This window comes from Tenrec ecaudatus, chromosome 6, assembly GCF_050624435.1.
Source record: "Tenrec ecaudatus isolate mTenEca1 chromosome 6, mTenEca1.hap1, whole genome shotgun sequence".
NCBI classification, from domain to species: domain Eukaryota; kingdom Metazoa; phylum Chordata; class Mammalia; order Afrosoricida; family Tenrecidae; genus Tenrec; species Tenrec ecaudatus.
The window spans coordinates 1,131,715-1,156,028 of NC_134535.1; the positions used below are offsets into that span (position 1 = coordinate 1,131,715).

A 24,314-nucleotide genomic window follows, 5' to 3' on the forward strand; every position below is an offset into this window, starting at 1 on the left:
TGAAAGCGTCGTGGACTTGGCAGGAGGGCGAGACTGCCACGGTAGCGTGTGAGCATCCGTGCCCGGCTTGCTCGGCACAGTGCCGCTGCTGCAAGCGCTCAGCAATCACATCCCTTCAGTTTCGGTGTCCAAGGACCCAGCAGATACCCAGCAGGAAAAAGCAGCCCTGAAGACAGGGCTTGTCTCCCTCCTCCTACATGAGCACTGCTGTGCTCCCAGACCCGAGCTCTGGCTGGAGAAAGGCAGGCATTTGCTGTTGGTTAAACAACATGCCAGTTAGCTTACACTGACCGGTCCGAGGACCCAGGAAAAGAATTCCACCATTCAAAGTGCCACCCTCAAAAAACGTGACTGCAGGGAGGTCAGGGATGCAGACAAGTGAAATCACTGTTCACACCTCTCCTGGCCACAGCCTGCCCTCTGGGCCAGGGCCTAGCCAAGGCAGAGATGGGGGTGGACTATGGCCACGCCACCCTCCTTCCCTGCCTCTGCAGCTACTGGACCCAGTCTGCCCAGGGACAGTGAAGGGACCAGTCAAGTCTCCCTGTGGCGGTGGGTGCTGAGGCTGGACAGTTGTCATGTTGTGGGGAGCAGCAGGGCTCATTGCCTGTATCCAGTGGCAAGTGTCCTTGTCAGAGAAAGGAGTTGCCCGACAGGGGCACACAAAGGCATGCCGGCCCCATGGAGACAGAATGGAGCAAGGAGTCCCCAAGGACTGCTGGGGACCGGCAGCTAGCCTGTGTCCTGGAGCTGCCGCAGGGCCCGCAGGACCAAGAGCACGCATGTGACCTCCTTTCAGCCGCCCTCTGTAGTGGCTGTTGCACCAGGCCCCTGGGAAGTGGATGCAATTGCTGCCTCCATGGTCTTCTCGCCACTTTCATGTGCCCTGTCACCGGACCGCAGGCGCACGTCGCCATCGACCGAGTCCTCACGGCCTTGACCTGTCTGCTGTGAAAGCCACGTGCCCCGTGCATATGCTTCGTACGTGCGGTCCCGAGCCCTAAAATTACAAGACCGTCCACAGCACCAGAAGTTTCAAATAAAAAGTTTAATTTCAGAAACTGAGTTCACCATTTATAAATACACTAAAACATAGTCAATGCAAATTTAGATTAAACATAGGTACAGTATTTTCAACAAAACGACAGCTTTTCTAAAAGATCACAGGTAAGTGAGGGACTTGTTCCACTCAGGGTGTTTAATTGGTTTGAAGTGAGAAAACAAACCCTTTATTAGCTGTGAAAACATAAACACTGATGACAAATTGCTAAAAAAATCGGGTGACTGGAAACTTCATTAAGATATCCTTGGGGGTCTAAAACACCCCAACAATGGCTGAATCTTCCCTATGACAGAAAAAGCCCTAAACACCTAAGGCTGCCCTTAAAAACTGTAATGTGACAGTCTCCTTCCCTGTGAGTAGAGCTTCTCTCCAAAAAGAATTTTACACATAATTTGATCAAACTGGGGATCAGTGCAGTTTTTAAGAGGCAGCTTCGTCACACAGACTAAACCAGAGGCTTGGAGATACTGAACACCGAACGTCTGCTGTAAGCTCATCGCGTTACGTGCCCTGATTCAATCCTAAGTGTCATTTCGAAGGAATTCATTATAAATAGCTGGGAATCTGACTTTACCTGGTGGTGGGAAACCTGAACACACAACACGTAAACGGGAAGGTCTTCTTGCCAAGTTCCTAAGGAACACAGTCGCACAACACAGCGCTCCTCTGAGGTCTGTTTCGGGCGCTCTGTCTGTAGTAGTAAACGGGGCTCTTCACGAGAGTCTAAGGAAGGACTTTAGAGCCAGCAGTGACGACTGCCCGAGGATGGCTTCAACTCCGCCTCTTACATACACATTTCTCTTGGCAGCCACACGGCTATCCTGTAAATTAAAGCAAGGCTTAACTAAATACAGTACCTGATTTGTGGTTTTTTACACACTTGAATAAAAAGTCTACAGAACAGAATTGCTTACATCTCTTCTGCCATTCTATTCAGACAAGTTCCTAACCCCCAACTCGAAAAGAAAAGAAAGTTTACAGTTCTGGATTACAGGCTAGTGACAGTAACTGACGAGACAAGCTCTGTCTAGAGAGGCTCTTTAAGAAAACAACCCTACCTACAGCATCTGGCCTGAAGAGCGAGGAGTAAGGCACCTGCAGACATGACGGGGAGGCTGGGCAGCAACGCTCCAACGGGGACCTGACGTCACACACGGCCCACTGTGTGGCAGTGGCAGACACAGCTAATGCCTACAAAGCAAGGACATTTTTTCCAAGAGCCCAGTGGCTCCATCCAGTTTCAATACTGAAAGTATACTAAGGGGAGATTCACTTTCAAAAAGATAAGTTTTTCAAAGTGTTCCGTCATGAGCCGGGACTGGCTAAAGCTACTGCTTTCAGAGGGCGTGCTGAACAGCTTTTCTGAGGGGACGATGCTTGGTGGGCAGCCCAGAAACCTGACGGCCAGCGCCGACAGGGCCGGCCAGGAGGACCTCTTTAGGTTCCAGTAGGCTAACGGATCACAGCTGTGTTCGAGCACCTCTTCCTCCAGGTAGGCCAGCACCATGTCTTCAGGTAGCTTCGTCGTGTCTCGCAGATCCCGTCTCTTCACCTTGGCCACGAGGGACCACAGGCTGTCCGCTCCAGCAGAGTCTTTGGATGGGGAACCTGCGTCGCACCCATTGGAAACAGGTTTCTCATCTGAGGTAGACTTCAGTATCTCCAGCTCCCTGATTAAGTCCTGCTTGTACTGCTCGGCCTCCTCCTCTGCAAACAAGGAGGCCTTGTAGCGAGGGTCCAGAAGCGTGGCTAGAATGTACCTGGGATCGTGGAGGGTGGAAGACAGGCGGCTCACCATGGCTTCCTTCAGAGACTTGAGCATGGTGTCGATGCCCATGGTCTCCTCGAAAAGCATCTCCACCTTCCGGTTAAGGATGTGGATCATGGGGATCACCTGGCTGAGCGCCGACACGTGCGTGCTCATCTCCCGGCTCGCGGCATCGAAGGGCTTCAGCGCGTGGCACACGGACTGCATGACCTCCCACTGGTCGCAGCTGAGCAGCTCCCTGAAGTTACACTCGACGGACACCTTGTTGATGGCCCTCTTCTGCTCGATGAGTCTGTCGAGCATGTGCAGCGAGGTGCTCCACTTGGACGGGACGTCCTGGATCAGGTGGTGCTGGGGCAGGCCGTACTCCCGCTGCAGCTCTGCCAGCTTCTCCTTTGCCTTAGGGGACCGGTGGACCCGCTCACAGAGCTTCCGTGCAATGCTCAGCAGGTTCTGGACCATCCTCTGGCTTTTGATGGCCTCGTTCACGATGAGGCTCACCGTGTGGCTGAAGCACTGCACGCTCGGGCGCTCGCCGTCGCTCAGCGTCTTCCCGATGCTGGCATTGTCGGTCACTGTGATGCCCACCTGGAGGCCCAGGGATGTCACCCAGGCTTCCCACCAGTACTCCAGCTGCTTCCTGATGCTGTTGCCGCCGTAGTCGCAGTCGATCTGGGACACGTCCAGGAGAGCCGAGCAGTGGTGGTCCTGCGGGTGCGGGCGGGCCGCAGGGGCGAAGGTGACCCAGTGGGCCGTCAGGGTGAGGTACTCCCGGGTCTGGTTGCTCATCCAGATCCCCGAGGTGAAGTGGACCACGCCGCTCTCCGCGTCCTTCAGGTGGGACAGGATGACCTGCTTCACGCTGTCGTACATCCCTGGGATGGCGGACCTGGAGAAGTAGGAGGGAGAGGGTAGGGAGTACTGCGGCTTCAAGTATCCCAGGAGCCTGGTAAAGCCCACGCTGTCGACCACAGAGTACGGCTGGAGGTCCAGGGCCATCATCTCCGCTATGAGACCTGTTATCTTTTTGGCAACTGGGTGAGAGTCACAGAACTTTTCACGGGGGTCATCCGGGGCCGGCGCCCCCTGCGGCTCCGTGCTCAGGGGTGGGCGTGCTCCCGCAGGCGCAGGCGAGGCAGCCTCGGGGGCGGCGTTCCGCAGCACACTGCTGTGGAATCTCTGGAGATGTCTCAAAAGGCAGCTGGTCCCCAAGTTGGTTGGCTTCTTTCCACGGCTGATGGTGCGTCCGCAGTGCAGGCACACGACTTTCGTGGAGTCCGCCGAGCAGATGGAGAAGTGGTTCCACAGTTTTGAGGTCTTCTTGCTGCTGACGGGAAAGGTGGCCTGGAGAGTTTTCGGAACCACTGCAGCCACGTCGGGCAGTTTGCAGGAGGGGCCTTCGGCCGAGGCCAGCGTGGCATAAGGGGAGTTGGCCAGGCTGGCCCCAAGGAAGCCCCGGTGGCTCCCGACGACTTCGGGGTGGCGCCGGTAGAGATGCCTCATCAAACAGCTGGTGCCCACGTCGCCCTTCTTGCCCCGGCTGATGACACAGCTGCAGTGCCGGCACACGGCCTTCAGGCTGTCCGTGGGCGCCAGCGAGAAGTGGTGCCAGACCTCGGACTTGAGCCTCTTCATGACCTTCTTGTTCTGCTGGAACACAGCACTGGGCCCAAAGGCCCGTTGGCTCAGCCCGTCGCCTGGCTTCTCGGGAGACGACACCGCTGAGCCGTCGCCAACGTCCTCGGATGACGACAGTGCCGCTGCTGCCGCCTCCTCCTCCACGAGCGGGTCTCCGGGGTGGAAGTGCGGCTGGGTGTCTCCGGGCAGCCGGTCAGGGGAGGACGACGCGGAGGTGGGCTTGCCCAGAGGTGAGGCGCCGGGGTGGAAGTCCCCGTCAGAAGGCAGCAGGGAGGGCAGCAGAGTGGGGGGCGTGGAGTAGGGTGGCGGGATGCCCGGGCCGCCGCCGTTCTCCTGCAGGACGATGGCGCGGTGGGCGCGCCACATGTGCCTGATGAGGCAGCTGGTGCCCAGGTCCTTGCCGTTCTTGCCGCGGCTGAACTCGTTCATGCAGTGGATGCACACAGCTTTGGAGCTGTCCAGGGGCGATAGGTAGAAGTGCTTCCACACGGCCGACCGCCGTCGCGAGCCCGCCGCTGTGCTCCTGGGTGCTGCAAGGCTTCGGTCGGGGCCGCCCTCCACAGCCTCGTCCAAGTGCAGTCCGGGCAGGGGCAGGGGCAGGTGCAGGTGCGTGGCTGAGCCCAGCGTGGCTTCCTCCCGGCCGAACTTCTCAGAGCCGGACATGTCCAAGGAGGCCTCCTCCGTGGTGTGATCCGGTGATGGGGTCTCGGTGAGGTGCTTGACGGGCGACGGCGTGGCACCCGGGTCGCAGGCCTCGGCGGGCAGAGGCTGGAGGGCAGCTGCGCCGGGCCCCGCGGGCAGCAGCGCGGTGGGGTGCGCCCTGCGCACGTGCCTCATGAGACAGCTGGTGCTCAGGTCTTTCTCGTTCTTGCCACGGCTGAACTCCTTCATGCAGTACACGCAGATGGCCTTGGTGCTGTCGCGCGGGGAGATGAAGAAGTGCTTCCAGGCCGGCGACTTCTTCCGAGAGCTCAGGTGTCTGCTGGACAGCAGGCTCTGCGTCACGGCCTCCATGGCCACGTCGTAGAGGGTGCTGCTGTACTGTGAGAACAGGGACCCGTAGTCGTCCTCCACGTCCCCAGGCTGGTACTTCCCGGGGGGCGCGCTGGCACAGTCCACCCCCCCTCTGCCCTCCAGGCGCTCGGTGGCCACGTGTGAGCACGGAGGGGCTCCCAACCCCCCTCTCAAATCCATCCTCTGTGGGCTGGGGACGGGGACTTCCGCATCGCCCTCCTCTTCTGCTTTGAAAGCGGTTTTCTGGGGCGCAAACTCACTGCGCACGTCGGGACAAGCCTGCTGGCCGGCGTCCATGGCTGACCATGGCTACGCCTGCTGCTCCGTCACTGGCACACGGGGTCGGCCCAAGTCGATCTCAGTGCCCATCTGTGCCCAGTGCAGGTGTCCTCCTCAGGTGTTCATAAAAAGTCTGTCTCCTGAGATGCTCCGCGCACGTAACGAACCTCACACTAACTGAAACGTGGCCTAGGCAGCGTCCATGAACACAGCATCTCGGCCCAGGTCACCGCCGTCAGGAGTCCTGCTGCGAAAGCCTTCATAGCGTCGGCGTGCATTTATGCCGCGGGGGCCTGCTTCTGGGCTCGGCCACAGGGTGCCCTTCATCTTGGGAGCAAACGCTTGATCGGCGAGCACCACCTACGAGAAAGGAAGCCGGGTGAAACATGGGGCCGAATCACACCCCAAGGGCACTTTGGCTCTGGGACACATGCCCAAGAACCCATCACAGCAAGCTGAAAACCAGCAAGCGAAAGGTAGCAGATGGCTGGAAAGAGAACTGTGGGGTAAGCCTTAGGTGGGGATCCAGGGGGCAGCGATTCAAACTCCCACCCTCTCTGTGAGAGAAAGATGAGGCGGTCAGGTTCCATAAAGATCAACTGCCTCAGACACCCAGAGACTCGCTATGAGCCAGACTGACCCCATGGCTGAGGTCTGGCTTGGGCTTCTATTGCATGAGGGCTTCATGTTCAAAACCATGGAGGGGCTTGTGCCACCTCAGTCAGCCACCAGGCTGTCCTGGGGCATGCAGGGGTTAGCACAGGCCAATGGCAACCAGCAGCACCGTCACACTGCAGAGATGAGGCTCCCCGGCCCCTCCACCCTTGGGGAGCCGCGGTGCACGGCCCACGCTGGAACCTTGCCTCGTCTGACATGGCACAGCCACTGAGGAGGGCAGTTTGGCGGGTCAGCAGCAAAGGCAAGACATACAGGGACTGGTTGGGAGAGGCCAGTCCCTGGAGAAGGGCATCCTGCTCAGTAAGGTGGAGGGCAGACCCGGAGGCGCTAGGAGGCAGTCCTGCGAGAAGTCAGTCACTGGGCTGGACCACTGTCGGCAAAGCGGGAGCAGAGTCTGGCGTTGCCACATTACTGGGGCAATCACTAGAGCTCAGGTACCCGGGGTATGGAGTGTGGCAAGCAGGCAAATGGGGGTGGTGGTGGTGGTGGTGGTGGTGGTGGTGTGTGTGTGTGTGTGTTTAAAACTCTTAGACGATACTAGGAAAGACTGTTAACCTCCCAGTACTCAGTCAATGAGAACCTGAGTTGTGTGTGAACCAGGGGACCAAGTGCTCTCCGAGGCGCTGAGACTACAGAATGGTTGAAATCCTGTGATAGCCATTGTAAACTTAGATCTTGGGTGGGAGAAGAGAGACAGAGACCCATCGGGTCTGGCCCAGGTCAGGGGTTAATGCTAATGCCAGTTACCAGAGGATCCACTTCAGTACTGGACAGTGTCCACTGTAGCTGGCTAGCTGTTCTAGCACCATTTGTAGAACAGGCATGCTCTGTCCACCAACTGCCTCTCTGATGGGTCTGTGGTTTGAGTCTCTTTCTGGGTTCTAGTCTCTTCCTCTGTCTTCACACCCACCATGTCATGTGGCCGGTTCACACCCAGGTATTTACCCAAGAGAAGTGATAGCACACATACACTAGCACTGTACACACATACTGAAAGCACCGTTCCCTGTGCCACCAGAAATCAGAAGACCTGATCGGGTCCAGTGTGCTTCCCACTGCTGTGGCATCCCCACTGGCTCCCATGGTTTTCCGGACTCGGGCTGCCTCATCCTGACTCCCGATGACCACCTGGTGGGCTGTGGCTGTGATGATGGTCCCCAGGGGCTTGTGGCAGGCGTGCCATGAGAGTCGGCAGCATGTAAGGCGTGGCGTCCTCCATTCTCACACAAAGTTGACACTTCGCAGCCTGGCCGGGAGCCCAGCACTGTGCCCCATTAGGGGGTCATCTGTGGGGATGAGGAGGTAGGTGGGAGGGTGAGTCGCTGCAGAGGGACCCACTGGGTCCACGTCCCTGGATGTGCTGAGGGGTCTGTAGATGATCCTACAACTCGCTGGGCACCAAAAGATAAGACTGAGACCCGTTCCAGACTCAGTGCCCTGTCCCCATTGAGTCACGGAGACCCAGTGCGTCAGAGGGCACCCCCACGGGTCCTCTCGGCTATGGTCTGTCTGGAGAGGGGAGTCCCAGCCTTTACCCCGCGGTGCTGCTGGGGGGCTTTAAACTGCCCACCACAGGGTCAGCAGCCTGTTGCTAACAGCCTACCCCAGCGCGGGAGCTCAGGGGTTGCTGGCGGTATTCAACAAGAGCTGCTTGTTTTGTGTTGTTCCTTTAATAACTGTCTACAGGAAACAAACTCTAAACAGGTGGGAACACCAAGGTGAACCGTGAAAGGGAAGAAAAATCTATGCTTTCCCAATACTGACCAAGGACGCAGGGTGTCTACCTGATGGTCCATCAATACTGACCGAAGATGCAAGGTGTCTACTTGATGTGACGGTCCATCAATACTGACCAAGGACGCAGGGTGTCTACTGACTATCCATCAATACTGACTGAGGACGCAGTGTGTGTGCCTGATGGTCCATCAATACTGACCAAGGACACAGGGTGTCTACCTGATGGTCCATCAATACTGACCGAGGATGCAAGGTGTCTACCTGATGTGATGGTCCATCAATACTGACCAAGGACGCAGGGTGTCTACTGATTGTCCATCAATACTGACTGAGGACGCAGAGTGTCTACCTGATGGTCCATCAATACTGACTGAGGACGCAGGGTGTCTACCTGATGCTGTGTCAATACTAAATGAGGAAGCAGGTTGTCTACCTACCTCCAGCCACAGCATCTCAGGCCAGCCACACCCTGGGTACTAACTCATGGTGACCCTGTGTAACAGCTCCAGCACCCTTTCGTCCCTGTAGATGCCTGTCGCTGGTGGGTTTGCCCTGTCCCCAGTAAAGCGGCTACTCCATCGAGGGCCTAGCAAATCCAATGTGTACTCAGTCCAGCCTCCTTGAAAACGCTCTAGGAGATGCAGGTCTGAGCAGAGGAGACGAGGCACAGCCCAGCAACAGGAGGTGAATGCAGCAGCCCCAGCCTGTGGCAGTGCTGTGGGCTGGGTGACACTAGGCAGGGCTTACAGGTCTGTAACCGTTTACCAGTCTGACAGCCTCTCCTTTCTCTCACTGAGCAGCTGATGGCTTTGAACATCTGACCACAGCACCACCAAGGCTCCTTAAGAGAAACTTAACGCCAATACACTCACCACCACAGATGGAATGGCGGCCTTGGAAGACAGACATTCACCAGAAGGTTCCCTGGAGGACCTGCAACTGTCACACAAGTTGGCATCACAGTTCAGGAAACTTCCCGTGCAGGGGACTGCAAGCCCAGAGGCGTCCCTGGAGAAGGGGAGCAGCAGCACGGTCAGTGCAAGGGGAGAGCTTTGAGAGGGAGAAGACAAACACTCACCCCCCAGGCCTCCTCCTGAGGCAGCACCCACCTGACCTGCCAGCCAACCAGCAAAGGCATTCCGCTGGGGGTAGGGGTGGTGGTGGTGGGGGGTGTCCCTCATGATCAGTGGGGAGAAAGCCAGCAAAGCCAGCAGTCGTCTTAAGCCTAATGGCAGTGCTGTTCGCTCACCAGGGAGGAAGGCAGCCTTGGGCGGCGCCCCATCCGAGCTCCCCGCCAGCAGCGCCAGAGCTGCCTCGGGACTATAGGGGTGCCAGTTGACAGCACAGAACCAACTCGGTCAGAGGTGAGACTGTCATCTGTGGAGATTGCTAACTGTCCTGTCCCTCTGGGCGGGGAGCTACCCGGCAGCCCTGGGTCGAAGAGGAGGAGGTCACGGGAGAGCTGCGTGGAGGTGCGGGGGATGAAGACCATGTGGCCACGCCAACAGTCCCTCATTGCTCCTTCAGCCTCGGAGGGCTCTGCTTAAGAAGGGACTTCAGTGGTGCTTACTATGTAAGCCTACGTTGGAAATCTGCATTTCTGAAGGAACCACTCACCTGAAGAAGGCATCGACGAGCACATCACAGTGACCAAGAACGAGTGGCACCTGCAGGGAGAAGCCTAACTTACGTGAGACCCTGGAGCCCTAGCGCATCCTTGAGTCTGAATCCTCGCGGTTTAAAAGCCTACTGAACAATAACTACTTGATGTATTTGCGTAGATTCTTTGTGAAATGCAAAAGGCTCATGTTTAATACCTCAGATGATTATTTAAGGGGTTTCCAAGGGAAATGTAATGATATGGTCATGCCTAGTTTGTTCAGGGGGTAACACTCCCAGGATGTGCGACTCTTAAGTCATCAGAGAAATATTTTCTAGGTATTATGTGTGGGATGAGTTGCTATTTTTCCGATCAAACTACTTTTCATGTTAAATATCTACTGTGCCCAACTGTATTAAATTGAAATCACTATTCTGTAAAACATAAAGAGACGATTCTTGTAACAAAGTCATTATAATTCATCACATTAGCAGAATAATGGTGAACCACCTGGTGAGCACATTATTAGAAACTGTGTACAATTTTGTGTACAAAACTCTCAGCAAACCAGGACTACAATTAATTCACGCAATGACCATGGTCTGGCTCTCTGCTCCCGACAGGGAAGCTCAGAGGAGAGTCCTCGATAAGACTGCAGGCCACACTGAACAGGTAGGCTAGCAGAGGGCCGCAAGGCTTACTTATGCTTCCTTACAAGTTCGTACTGAACACCTTCACACACCAGCGTCTGCTTTCAATAGAAATCAATCAATCAATAAGATTGTGCCTCCCAGACTGGCTGGCATGTCTCCTTCCAGACCCACACACCTGCCAGGGTCGGTTTTCATCCCGCAGGGCTGGAGCACTCACCCAGCAGGGTAAGCACCGGTTCCCTTGCGCTAACTTACTTATCAAAAGCGAACAGTTTCAAATCAACTGCATCACACCTTCTAGTGAGCAGGCACAGGAAGCCTGTGCTTGCCTTGCTTCCTGAGTAAAGTGCCCATGGGCGAGGCGGTCGGGGGACTGGGTGGTGCTGGCCAGGGGCAGCTCATGAGGGCTATGTAAAGAACTGAAGTCGAAGCCCTGGACACAGAGGCTCCGGGGCTGCCTGGGTGGTGAAGGACACTGAGGGGCATGGGAGCTCCTAGACCTTCGGTGAAATTATTTCCTTAATGTGACCTGTCTTGGTCCTCTGGAAAAGTGAGATTTTTGTTCCCCTAAACCCTAAGCCTTTGCCATAGCTTCTCCCCAGACACTTTGTTTCCTTTTCAGGGTGAGCTCCAACAGCCTGGCTACGACTGGTTTGTACCTTAGAGGATTGGTCAGCACACTGTGCAAATAGTGTGTCCACAGCCAGCTAGACAATCCGAGCATCTCAGAGGGGCATGCCTTGAAACAGAGGCGGAGCTGTGCACAGCTGCCGCCAAGCCAGAAAAGCGCAGGGAGAGAAGGGGGGCTGCGCGCGCACGCACACACACACACCCTCCCCTCCTCAGAGACACACACACACCTCCCCTCCTCAGAGACACACACACACACCCTCCCCTCCTCAGACACACACACACACACCTCTCCTCCTCAGAGACACACACACACACCCTCCCCTCCTCAGAGAGAGACACACACACACACCTCCCCTCCTCAGACACACACACACACACCTCTCCTCCTCAGACAGACAGACACACACACACACACACACCTCTCCTCCTCAGACAGACACACACACACACACACACACACACACACCCCTCCCCTCCCCAAAGAGCTGAAACACAGGTGATGGGTAGTAATGCAGACAGAGAGGCCTGGGAGCTGGAAGGAGCCCAGTGACAGAGCTGATGTGACAGGTGGCAGGGCTGAGGAGAAGCCTGTCCCTCGGGGCAGAGAGCAGAGAGCCACCCTGCCCTCAACAGCGAGGCCTGCCTGTAGGCTTCCTGAAGCCAATCCTAAGCTGCAACCATTACTTCTGTACACCCCCGAGCTCGAAGTACAGCTCTTCTGAGACACTGTAGCTAACTGCCAGTCCAGAGGAGGGCGTGGGGGTTGGAGGGGGGGGGGAGCAGCCAGTGTCGGGGACAGCAGCCTGGAGAGCAATGGCATCGGGATCGATCTGACCTTCACAGCTCACAAAAGGTGGTTGTTTAGGGTTGATGCTTGTATTGTTTCCTTGACCCCATCCTCTCCAATAAAGATGTCCTAAGTCCAGCGCTTTCCATGTGGGCTGTTCCGGCAACTGGGCAGAGCCAGCTCCTGAGTGCACGGCTGGCCTCCTGACAGGGTCGTGGGAAGGCCCAAACCTGGAGTCAGGAGGTCAGAGTCAGGGTACCATAAGGACCCCCACACTCGAGGTTGACATCTGTGAGTTCTGGCCAGCCTCTGAGAGCTGCTGGGCAGCTGGACCAGGGCTAAGCACCCTTTCGCAGGCCCACAGCAGAGGAAGGCGTCAATGTGGCAGGCACACAGGAAGCTCCTTAACCTGAGAAGCAGCATTGGGCAGTCCCTACAGCAAGCATGACCCCACCATGAAGGATGCGCGGCTCCACATGAACCTGGGAACAAGGAGAGGACACCCACCCTCAGCTCTTCTTTCCGACCCTGAACTGGAGGTCCAGCAACGGGGCAGAATGGCAGGAAAAGCAGGCGCCTGTCTACGCCATCCCTGTAGAGAGGGCGCCAGAAGTAGTAAGGGGCAGAGGTCATTCTGCCTCTCCTCCAGGGTCACGGCCATGTCTCTGCCCCTTTGCCAGTCTCCACCTAGCTCATCACCCTGTATTTGCTCACTCGTGAAACTAACAACGTGGTCTTTCACAGTCAACTAGACCATGAGGAAGGACCGTGTAACTCTGCACCTGAGCTTGCCCAATAGTGACACCTGGACCAGGTTGCCCCAGTGTGTCTCCAAGACATTTCTGGCTTCAGTACTAGGGCAGTGGCCATGTCAGGGTCACCAGGAACTCTGTGAGACTGAACCAAAGAACACGGTGAGAAGTGAATCCCACAGATGAGAACTGAGGAGAAACAGACGAGGAAAATGTTTAACTAAAAGTTAAAGAAGAGATTAAAAGACCAAAGGAAAATTGACATGTTTAGGGAATAAAGAAGACACAGCATATGTTTAACAGAGATCCTGACCCTCTATACACATATACACATACACCCCAAAAATTAGGATACAAGAAAACTAGGATAATTTTAATTTTATGTAAGTCTTTTTCTTTTTGCTGGAATGAATGAAAGCTCTGGAAACATAGCAGTCTGAAAATAAACTGGATTCTTGTATATTAAACAAGAGGACTCAGAAAAGGAGATTAACCTTTAAAACTAACTATCCAAAATATAAAGAAGGTATAAAATTAACGAGCGCAACAAAAGACTTATACAGAGAAAGCTGTCAAACACTTTTATAAGAAACTAAAAGAGACGTAAATGGAAGAATGTCCTATGCTCCTGGAAAGGAAGACTTAGTATCACGAAAGCACTCCATAAATTCAATGCAGCTCTAATCCAAGTCCTAGCACAAATGTGGAAAGAAATGCAAAAGCTGACTGCCAGAAAGCTAGGATCAACAAAACACTATTAAAAAAATAATAAGTAAGTGGACTTGCACTGCCCAATGCCAAAACCTAATATACAGCCACGGTAATCTAAACAGCTTGGTATTCCTACAGAAGGTAGGTAAATGGATGAGCACAAAGAACCCAGAAATATAAGCACCTACAAGACACCTGATTTTTAATAAAAAGCTAAAACATATTAAGTGGGGAAGAGACAGCCTCTCCAACAAATAGTACTGGAAAAATTGGATGTCGACCTGTGAAGAATTAAACATGACCCATACCTCACACCACATACAAAAATGTACTCAATGAATTAGAGACCTAAAGATAAACCCTAGCTCCATAAAGGCCATCAATGAAAAACCAGGGACCAACTCAATGACCCTAATACGAGGCAGAACTAGTCTACCAAACAGAATGAAAAACACCCAAATTATAGAAGACAAAGTAGAGGACTTGTCTATATAAATAACATTTATCTACATCAAAGGACTTAATCCAAATAGAATTCACAGGTTGGAAAAATATTTGGCACTGATACATCTGATAAATTTATAGAAAAATATAGAAAATCTATGGAAAATCACAATGTCTTACTAAGACACAGATAACCCAGTTAAACAATAGGTACAAGACATAAGACAATTTATTAAAGATGACATTTAGATAGCCAACAAGCATATGAAGAACTATGTGCATTCATCAGCTGTAAGAAAAATGTGAATTAAAACGATGAGATACTAACTCACACCAACAATCTTAGCAAATTTCAAAACAAAAACAAGAACCCAAGCACATAAAATAATAAATGCTGGCGAGGATGTGGAGAAATTGGGAGGCTTACACATTGCTGGTGGGAGTGCTGAATTGTACAACCACTACGAAAAACGGTACAGAGCGTTCTTACACAAACAAATACAAGCACCTTATGATCCTGCCTGCAATCTCTCTACTTGGTATATACCTGAAAGAAATCAGGAACAAGATACAAACAAGTATTTGTTGGGCCAGGGGGGGTTCCTGTGCTGAGAACTTCCTAGACCCAGGAGCAGTGAAAAGACGAGCAGCAGCAGCAGCAGCAGCAGCAGCAGCAGCAGCAGCAGCAGCAGCAGCAGGACATTCTGGGGGCCTCGCAGCCCAGAGAGGAAGCTGTGTGTTCTCAGGTAGGCGGCTTGCTGGTGGAGGGGGTACCTCTCTGGGCACTTCCTGTGGGAGCCCAACAGTTCTGTGACGCGCACCTAAGCAGGACGGAGGCCAGGCTGGTAGAAGAGTCCCAATGGGCAAAGGGCCAGAATGAGGCCTGCCTGTGGGCCCAGGTGACAGGAGGCTGCCAGGTGACAGGAGGCTGAGGAACTGTATCCTGGCATCCTGAACTGTCACCTGCTCCTTCCTCAAGAAACCCCCTAATCAAGTGTTGACTGAGATGGGTGTGGCCACTGCAGCAGATTACCAAGCCGGCAGAGAAGTAGAGTGTGCCACGCCACAGGAGGGTTGGTGTCAGATGGGCAAGGAGGTTTCAATCCCAGAGCCCCTAATAACGCCAAGACAGAGTCCTCCATCAGTCACTCCAAAGGGTGAAAGGGCCGAGAGAAGACTTATCCTCAGTTTCCTCATGGACTACTGTGCCAGATAACCAGGTGGGAGACCAGTGGACTCTCCATAAACAACGAAGGAATAATGGAGTGACAACATCACTACTGACCTGCACAGGCAGGTACATCGACGGCAAGGTACACCCAGACACACCTGGGGCCTCCCAATGGAACACGTGTCACCACCTGGGAAGGAGGCCACATGAGTCTGGTCAACTCTCTGGATCCAATCACCAACTGTCAGGAAAGCTGAGCCTGAGGTACGCCAAGGGCTGTTTGGACCGTAAGGACATATTTCCTCAGCTGGATGAGAGGGACTCTGTCCATCATCAAGACATCAACGTGTCATTCAAACAAGCGTCACCACTTTCAGGGGCACACAGACAGACAGACAGGCTGTCTGGAACTGTGAAAGAAGCAAGGCACCAGGATCAGACGCACAGTCAACAGTTCCGCTTCTCTGGACAGAGGGGGACTGGGCCATGGAAGGTCCTGGGGAGCTGGCAAGCCTGCAGGTGGACCTTCCTTTGACCACAGTGGTGGCGAGCTGCAGTCCAGTAGTTCTGACTCACAGGCACAGATGTCGGTTAAGCTTCCGTGTGTGCTACATTCAGGATGACTAGTATATGGAGCTGGTACCGCAGCAAAATGGGAGACTCCAGAAGAGTCCAGACACAGCAGGGGCGACCCCTCCGCTTCCTTCACAGACACAACTCCATGACCCTCACACTTTACCCCAGACACACTGGGCGCAATTGCTCCACACATTGGACCAGACACAACTAGAGGACCCCTCACACTTCGCAACAGTCATGCTTTAAGGAAAGAGGCTGTGACTGTTCTGTGGAATGCTGGCCCAGGGCCCAGGAGTGTCCGTTGCCCACCAGACTCCCAGCCCCCTTGGGTGGACAGTCAGCTCAGTATGGAGGACAGAGATGTCTGTTAGGGGCACGGTGTAGGCTCACAGGCTGGGGGCATCCAGACCACGAAGTCGAGGCTGCCAAACCTGAGGACAGACAGAGGGCACTGGGCAGGGTTGGCATCCGAGGGACCTAGACCAAGACAGGGTCCTGAGAAGGATGGTCATGAAGGGGGCACTCCTGGGTGGTGCCAGGCCTCAGGAAAAAACAGCAGGCCTCGACGAGTGTCACAATCCTGCTGTCACCCAGCTGGAGCGAAGCAGGCCACCAGAGCTGCCACGCCAATGGCCCAATGGGCTGCCACTCAAGAGTTGCTTGGAGCAAGGCCCACACGCAGCATCTCCCCGGGAGTGCTGCCACACAAAAACCAGGCGACGGTCAGCCCTGCAGGGTGGGGGCCTCGGTGGGCCCATCTCTGCAATGTCAGATGTCACAAGACAGTGCCCACACAGCAGTGTCCAGGAGGAGCTGCCCAAGACCCCAGTGGGGATGAGGGGTGGGAGGGGCAAGGCACACGCACCCCGTCTGGACACTCCTCACACCACCTCTGGTGGCGACCTGACTCAGCGCTGTTTTCAAGGGCAGAGAGAAGCCCCTCGGATTTCCGAGACTGCAAACCGTGTGGGGCAGACAGCCTCCTCTCCCCTAGTGGATCAGCTGGTAGGTTTGAGCCACCGACCTTGCAGCTAACAGCCCAGCAGCGAACTCTCAGAGCCACCGGGTCCTGGCGTGGCCCCTGCAGCCACCCGGGAGGAGACAGTGTGCTTGCTTGAGTGGCTCACCCCACAGACAGTCCTTTCTTCTCACTGTCTGGACAGCACACATCAGCTTTGGTTTTCTGCGTACAAGGGTCCCTTCCCTCGGCGTTCTGCCCAGTGTCCCTGCAGGGAGTCCCCGGAGCTAGTACACACTGCAGAGAACAGGGTTTAGGTGACAAACAACCTGTCCGCGTGCACAGCACAGGAGCTCACCTGAGGGACAGCCACCTGGCCTCCGCTCTGCCCACCTCTTTGGGGCGGGGTGGTGGCACCTCGGAGACTTGGCCCTTGACCGTGAAGGGAGGAGGAGGAAGAGGAAGAGGAGAGGCGGGGGAGGCAGCGCACCTCACACCAGCCCATCGGTGTTTCTTCTTTCTGAAGGCAAAGCCTCGGAGCACAGCGGGTCCTTCCCCAGGCTGAACAAGTGAGACTTGAGACACGTATCAAGGTCCAGCCAGAGGGACCACCCGGGCATGGGTCAGCGTCCCCATGGCCCCTAGTCCCCACTCCTTTTCCTATTCAAGTCAGAGCACACCAGAGACACCCAAAGGCTTGTTTGTCACCCAAAGGCTTGGTAGTGCCCATCGGCCGTGAGGCATGAAGAGATCACACTGGAGATGGTCCTGGAAAGGGATGGCCCTGGGAGAGGACTTCAGAGGAAGGGCACCTGCCCTTCTCCCCAGCAAGCCATCCCACCACCTCTCAACACAAATAAAGCAGAGGTGGGCCTGGGGCAGCCTTGGCCCTGCTGGGTGGGGACTACCGGCTACCATGAACAGGGACATGCAGCAGTGACACCGACTGCACCTGTGTGTCCACCTGCGTCTGCCCCACGGCAGGGCTCGGGTGACCGGGGCAGCCAGAGGACAGAGTGAAGAGACGGTGCAGGGACTGAGGTGGCGTCCGCACTGTACACTTTTGGCTTTTGAGTTGTGTAAATACTTTAAAGATAAGGTACCAAATAAGAGAAAAAGTTCTAAAAGTTCAAAGACAGGGAGGCAAATCACCCTACTGTGTACCAGGCAGCCAACAGGACTACACGGGACAGGAAACACATGTCCCAGGAGGTTCTCAGCCAAATATCTTGCATCTCCAGAAAGGCACATTCGAAGCCCTAAAAGAGCACTGAGAGCCGGACACACCTTATGCTCTGCTGCTTTACGGCCAGTGGCCGCGGAGCACTTTGATTCCCCACCTGGTGTCCTGCCGAGTCACTTCTGACCTGCAGCCACCCCGTGCCCAACAGAAGGAAACGGCACTGTCCTCACAACATTCCTGTGCCTGAGCCTGCGCGTCCGTCTGTCTCATCCAGGGCCTCCTCTCCTTCCTTTACCAGGCACAGTGTCCTTCCTTCCCAGGGACTGGTCTCTCCTGACAATGTGTCCACAGGATGTGAGAGGAAGTCTCGCCATCCTGGCCTCTGAGGATTCACAAGCTAGCTTATGTCTGTATTTGAATAAAATAAGTACACAGATGAGCCAAAGTGCTGCCACTAGGGTTCAGTTCACACGTGCACAGGTTTATTCCAAACGGAACAGGTTCCAGCTGGTCTCTGGGTTCCATAGGTGGCTGCAGGCAAGGTCTCTCCATTACTGGCCTCAGTCTGGACACCAAGGGCAGCTGCCCACAGAGAAGTCTCTCCTCTCCCATGTAGGAGACAAGACTGCAGCCAATGAAGGCAGTTTTATGGATGAATCTTGAATTTATCAATGCGATCCAGAGTGAGGTAGACAGGTGGAGAGGTCAGTCCAGAAGGTTATGGTGATGACTTCTGGGGACTCCCCCCAGGAGGTGGTTTTGGGGCTTACTATAAAGGAGTCAAGAGAACTTCACTGGGTGACTTGTCCCATCCACCCACAGCCTTGATTTCACCCCCACCTTCAGACACCTTTGCTCTTTAACCGTGAGTACGGCGCCTACAGAGTGAGGAGGGAGAGAGTCCCCCCCGCTGTCGCCGTGAGGAAGGAGAGAGTCCCCCCGCTGTCTCCAGAGCGCGGGTCTCATGGAGGAGACTCCGGGTAGCTGCTCCCTCTACCTATGTGCCAACACTGCTCCACTCAGCCTTGTTATTACCATGGTGATACATGGGGGGGGGGCGTTTAAAAGTTTGCTGAAACAATGAAACTAAGAGTTGATGGGACTGGTGAGGCCCCTGGTATTTCACATTTGCATTACAGGCCCAGGAGCTCTGGCGATGTGGTGTGGTCAATCCATCAGCTGTGTCGGGGGCTGGAACCCTCCAGCCACGGGGCTCGTGGGAGGATGAAGGTCCTCGGCCGCGGGGACCCTGCGCAGCAGCCTCGCTGCGTCCTAAGCCTGGTGTGAGGGCTATGTCCCTAGCTTCGCCACCAAAGGGGACACCCGCTGACACACAAACATGCTCTAACACGCAAGCTCAAGGAGCCCATTTGAAGTCCATACCACAGTTCTCAGACACCTTTCCTGGAGCCAAGGAGGGGGAGATCCAAGGCTCTCAGGGGCCTCGGGGCACAACAAGCAAGGAGGTGACAATCGAGTGGGCAAGTGAGGGTCCACGTCCACACGCATCACCAGAGGGCACCTCCCCCGCCGGAAGGGCCACCCCAACCGGCCCCCACTGTAACAAAGAGGAAGGAGGCTGGTGCCCTGTCTTCTCAGGGGGAGAGACCAATCCCAAATTGAAGGAGGAAGGAAGGTCTGGAGCCACATGCTGCCCAGCTGGTCCCGGGAGTCATCACAGACAGAACTGAACTGGCTGCCATCAAGCCGATGCCAATTCACAGCAACCCTGTGGGAACCAGAAGGATTGGCCCCATCGGGTTTCCAAGGTCCCACCTGGACATGGCTGGCTGGCGGCCACGTCTTTTTCCTGCAGAGGCTGGTCAGTCCTGCCACCGGCCTTCAGTGAGCAGCTGAGTGCTGTGACCACTGTGTCACCAGGTCTCTGAGGGCCGGTGGTGGCAAGTTTCCCAAGCACCTCGACCCTATTACCACTGGACTGTGAGAAGGGGCATGGCTTATAAGCCCCAGCCGCCCCTGTTGGCCAGCCATGCAGCATTCTAGTGTGACAGCGGGCCCACTGCAGCACAGGGTTCTGGGAACAGGAGGTGTGCACTCGGCTGACCGGCCTTGGCACATATCCAGTGTCCAGGCCGAGCTGAGTCCTGGAGCGGGGAGCCATGTGCTCCAATTCCAGGGAGCCAGGTGAGGGTGGGAGAGCAGGCCAGCGGGCCAGGCATTCTCCAAGTGCACAATGGTGGCTCTGGCAGGAGCATCACACAAGGCCCGGCCTGAGTGTTCCCAAGGACAGTGCTACTACAGACAGGTGTCCTAGTCCCTTCATTCGGGGGGTGGGACTGGGGGGCATAATTCTCAGGGGCACAGTGGTTAAGTGCTGGGCTGCTAACCGTAGCATCAGCGGTTCGAAGCCACCAGAAGCTCCTCGGTAGGAAGGATGCCTGCTTCTGTGAAGATCACAGCCTCCAAACAGAATGGGCATAGCTCTGCTCTGCCCTACAGGCTCCATGTTGCCTGGACAGCTCTCCACACCAGGCTTCCCAGAGGGAGGTATCAGCAATGGTGCAGAGGTGCTGCCCCAACGTGTGCAAGACAGACTGCTGCCCGCCGGGACCGCCCTCACTCTCCAAGAACCACCAGCGAGCGCATTATGAGGGTACCATCCCTTCTCCCCCTTCCCCACGTTCTGGGGGGGGAGATGGCACTCATACACAGACTGCCAGCACACCACACACGTTTGTGTGTGTGTGTGTGTGTGGGTAGAGCTCACACAGACTCCCATAAAGGCTGCTGTACACTGCCCCCACCCCCACCCCAAGGAAAGCCCTGAGCCTACCCGGCCGAGCAGAAGCAGGGCCGGGTGCTCACAGCTAAGACAAGCAGACAGACCAAATGTGCCAGCACAGGCCGTGAGGCTGCTAGAGGGCTTGCCAGGGTCAGCGGGGCCACCTGCCGGGTGTTTCTCTGCTCCAAGTGCTTCTGCAGCTCCTCTGCTGCACTGGCCACCTGCTCCCCCCTCCCCCGCCTCCCAGGTAACAGCCCCAGCATGGAGGGTGCCCTCCCATCAACCAGCCATGTCATCCTAAGTCAGCAGACCCCCCCCCCCCACTGGTCAGCATGACGCACCCAGCACAACTCTGGGGAAGACTGCACACGGGGCACCCAGGTGACAAAGAGGGAAAGGCCATGTGGGCTGAGTCCTGGGTAGGCCTGGAGTTGATAGGCAAGGTGCACCAACCCCAGGGAAGAGAGGGCATGAGGGGCTGAGACTCCGGCTCTTGAAGGAGCTCCACTCAGCCATGGTGTTTCAATCTCCAAGGGCTGGACTACGAATAAGGAAGCTCCGGGAACAAGCTGAGCCACGGTTTCGGTGAAGAATATGGAAAATACTGTGGACTGCCACAAGCACACACAGGAAGAAGTACAGCCAAAAAGCTCCTTAGGGGTGAGGACGGTGAAACTTCATCTCATGTACTTTGGACATGTGTATCAGGAGGCCAGTACCTGGAGAAGGACATCGCGTCACGCTGGGAAAAGTCCCAGATCAACAAAAACCAGGAAGCCCAAAGGAAGATGTGCTGACACAGAGGCTGCAACCACAGGGTCAAATGCAGAGCCTCTGCGGGACAGCCAGGACCCAGCGGGGTTTCCTTCTGCTGCACACAGGGGTGCTGTGGTCGGAACCAGGTGGACAGCACTGAGCAACAATGTCACCACCACCAGGGGGACAGATGTGCACACACCACCAGCTCCCACAGCTTGTCCTCAGGCCTGGGACAAGATGGCCTGAGTGTCACACTGGCTTTCTGGGCAGGTCTGTGTGCGGGCCATGAGGCGGCAAGGCTGGCAGGCAGCAGCACTCACTGGGCTGGGGCGGGGCCCATCTCGTGTCCACCTCGTGGTACCTAGCAGTCCTCATGTGCTTCCCTTAGAGTGCAGTGGAGAGCAGCAGGAGGCCAAAGCTCAGACACTAAGGGTCCAGGCACCCGGCAAAGAGCCCACAACAAGGGAGAGGGGGTGGGTGGGCTGCAGAGCAGGTCACCTACCAGACTTCATGCTTCAGGACCGCTGCTGCCCAGCTCCATGTGCACTCCACGCCGCGGGCTGGACAGACACCTGAAACACAGGTACATGTCCTTCACTGGACAGATACTGCCTGTGCAAAAACGCCGGTGAGCGGCTCCTTTCCCAGGGAAGGGCATTTCAGACCCAGTGCAGGGGTTCCCCTGTGAGGTCCCCTGTGCAGCTCGGACTGTGCACACCCACCACTGTCCTGGGGAGTAAGTGGGGACACACCACCTGGGAGTGCAGGGCTGGGCCTAGTTCAGACTGTCTGAGGCCTTCACCCCACTTTTTCTAGCATCAGCCATGGTTGATGAACAGACTGGACCTGCACAGCGCAGTGACCCAGGGCAATGAAGGGAAAACTATAGGTCAAAGGCCATGCTAGAAACTCAAGTATGGGCATTGTGCATGTCTCACAGCAACCAGGTCTCCTGCCTGACCCAATTGGAAACGGTGGTGCCTAGCTCAAAGAGGGAGCCCCAGCATCGCTCTGGGTGTGATCCAGCCTCCCAAACACCAGGCTCCTGAGAGGGGCATCAACATTCTTCCCAGCCTCCTCTAGCGGTTCCCCTTCAGGCACAACCACAAGTTATGACCATGAGCTTGTCCCTCTCCTGGAAGAATGAGTTGGTGGGCACCCTGGTCTGACTCACTGTGCCCAACAGTCACCAAGACAGGGTGTCTGCTTTTGTTTCTGATGGGGGTGGGTGGAGTGGGGTGGAGGATGACTTTTTGCTGTGGTTTGGGTAGAAGTTTATTTTGTTTTGAATTTCGGAGGTTAACTGGGGCCCTTCAGGACTTCTGGGAGTCAGAGTCAGTTCGGAATCTGCTGAGTGGCGTCCTGAACATGCTCGCTCACCATGGAAACACAAGCTAGGGAACAGGAAGTGGGGGTTCCTGTGCATATCCTGGGAAACCTCGGAGCACAGAGTCCAACACCTGAACTGGCTTTCTCTTAGAAGGGTAAGTGAAATGCACAGTCCAAATTGGTTTACAGACAGGAAATGCTTTTTATACAAAAAACCCCACCTCACTGCTTCCCAGTCTCCCAATTTTATCACCAGCACAAAAGAAACGAGTTTTAAAAAGAAAAATCATTTCTGCACTGGAAGTCATGGACCTCACTATGCATGTCCAAAGGGGGCCTTTTCAAACCGCGCACTGAGCAGGGTGCGCTAGCTTCAAAACAAATAACTTCCGTTTTTACACACTGGAGGGGCCTGTCCAGATCCCAGGGCAGGCCTAGCAGAGAGCTGCCTTCCCATGACCTCGACACCCCAGCTGGGAATTTGTAAATTCTCAGCGGGGAGTGAAACCCGCTGAAAAGAAGGAGAAAAGAGGAGTGGGCTCAGTTTTCTTAAGGGAATTTGCAAAGAGGCATCAGGATAGGAACCCGCTTTGGGGCGGGGGGAGGGGGTGTCTAGACAAACAAGAGCACTGGAAGGCGGCTGGCAGTTACTTTCCAAGCTCCCAGCTGAAGAAAGCGTACAATAACCCAGGGACAGCACTTGTCTCAGTTTCAACCGGGACCCTGATTGGCTCTCGCGGGAAACGCTAATGGAAATGAAACGCATCCAGAGAAAAGTCCTCAAAATGCAATTGGTAGGCAGGTGGGTGGGCTGCACCCCGCCGGCACTGCCCCCCGGAGGGCGAGCACTCCACTGGCCCAGTCTCCGCCTCCGTCCGTCCGTCCCAGTCCGGGGGCCCCGCACGCGGCCGCTGTCAGGCTCCGGGAGGAAGCGCGGCCCCACAAAGCCGTGCGGCCCCAACTTCGCCCCGGGCCCGGCCCGCACAGCCGCGTCCCTCCAACTTTCTCACTTGGCGGTCGGGCCCACGGCACTCGCGCGCGGTCCGGCCCGCACCCGGCGGCGCCTCCGCCGCGCCAGCTGTCAGCCGGCCTGCGCCGCGCCGAGGAGGCCGCGCCGGGCTCCCGGGGCGCGAGCTGCGCCCGGAGGGTCCGGCCGGGTCCGGCCCCGCCGAGCCGAGGGGCGTGCGTCCGGCCGGGCGAGTCCTGCGAGGCCGCGCGCCCCGGGCCGAGCCCGGCCCAGACAATGGAGCGGCGCCCCCGGCCCGGGCCGAGCCGCCGCCTCTGAGTCCCCGGCCTGGCCCGGACCCCCGCCAGTCTCCCGGCCCGGAGAGGCGCCAGCGCGGCCCGAGCGGAGGGGCCGCCCGTCCCCCCGCGCCCTCACGCACTCACCTGGGCCGCGGCCTCGCGCCGGCGCGCCTCCCACCGGGCTGCGGACCGACGGTCGACGCCGGCGGACGCGCTCCCATTCATTAGCCGCGGCTTTGTCTCGCCCCCGCGCCCCTCCCGCGCCTGCCCGCCGCCAGCCCGGCCCGCGACGCCGCCGCCGCCGCCCAGGCCCCGCCCCCGCGCCGCCGCCGCTGGACGCAGGGCCGACTCCGCCCAGGCCCCGCCCCCGCCATGACGCCCCGCCCCCAGACGTCTCCGGAAAGCGGCCCCGCCCTCGAAACGGTTCCGCCTCCGCTCCGCGGCCGTAGCCCCGCCCCCGACTCCCAGTCCCAGCCTAAGCCGCGCGACCAAGCGGGGGCGGGGGGCGGGGCCCCAATGCGCAGACGCAGTCCCCCTACTTAGTTCCGCCTCGCGCAAGTTGTCGTGGGGGTCCGGGGGCGGGCCGTTGA

The 24,314-nt window shown here is 56.5% G+C and overlaps 1 protein-coding gene across 3 annotated transcripts; it reads right to left on the minus strand.

Annotated features, from left to right (window-relative positions):
- Window positions 1–1,061: 1,061 nt before the first annotated feature.
- On the minus strand, window positions 1,062–24,006 carry ZBED4 (zinc finger BED-type containing 4). 3 transcript variants are annotated; one of them, XM_075553463.1, is made up of 5 exons: window positions 23,869–24,006; window positions 21,653–21,722; window positions 9,050–9,185; window positions 7,471–7,726; window positions 1,062–6,122 (listed from the first exon to the last, which is right to left on the minus strand). In XM_075553463.1, exon 5 carries the CDS (start codon window positions 5,778–5,780, stop codon window positions 2,304–2,306), a length of 3,477 nt encoding a protein of 1,158 aa, XP_075409578.1. In that variant the 5' UTR covers window positions 5,781–6,122; window positions 7,471–7,726; window positions 9,050–9,185; window positions 21,653–21,722; window positions 23,869–24,006; the 3' UTR covers window positions 1,062–2,303. The 3 variants fall into 3 exon arrangements, with proteins under 3 accessions (XP_075409578.1, XP_075409579.1, XP_075409581.1); XM_075553464.1 differs by lacking the exon at window positions 7,471–7,726; XM_075553466.1 differs by lacking the exons at window positions 7,471–7,726; window positions 9,050–9,185.
- Window positions 24,007–24,314: the final 308 nt, after the last annotated feature.

Excerpts from the sequence above, each read along its gene's own strand:
- ZBED4 (XM_075553466.1), bottom strand. The coding sequence starts at position 5,780 with ATGGACGCCGGCCAGCAGGCTTGTCCCGACGTGCGCAGTGAGTTTGCG.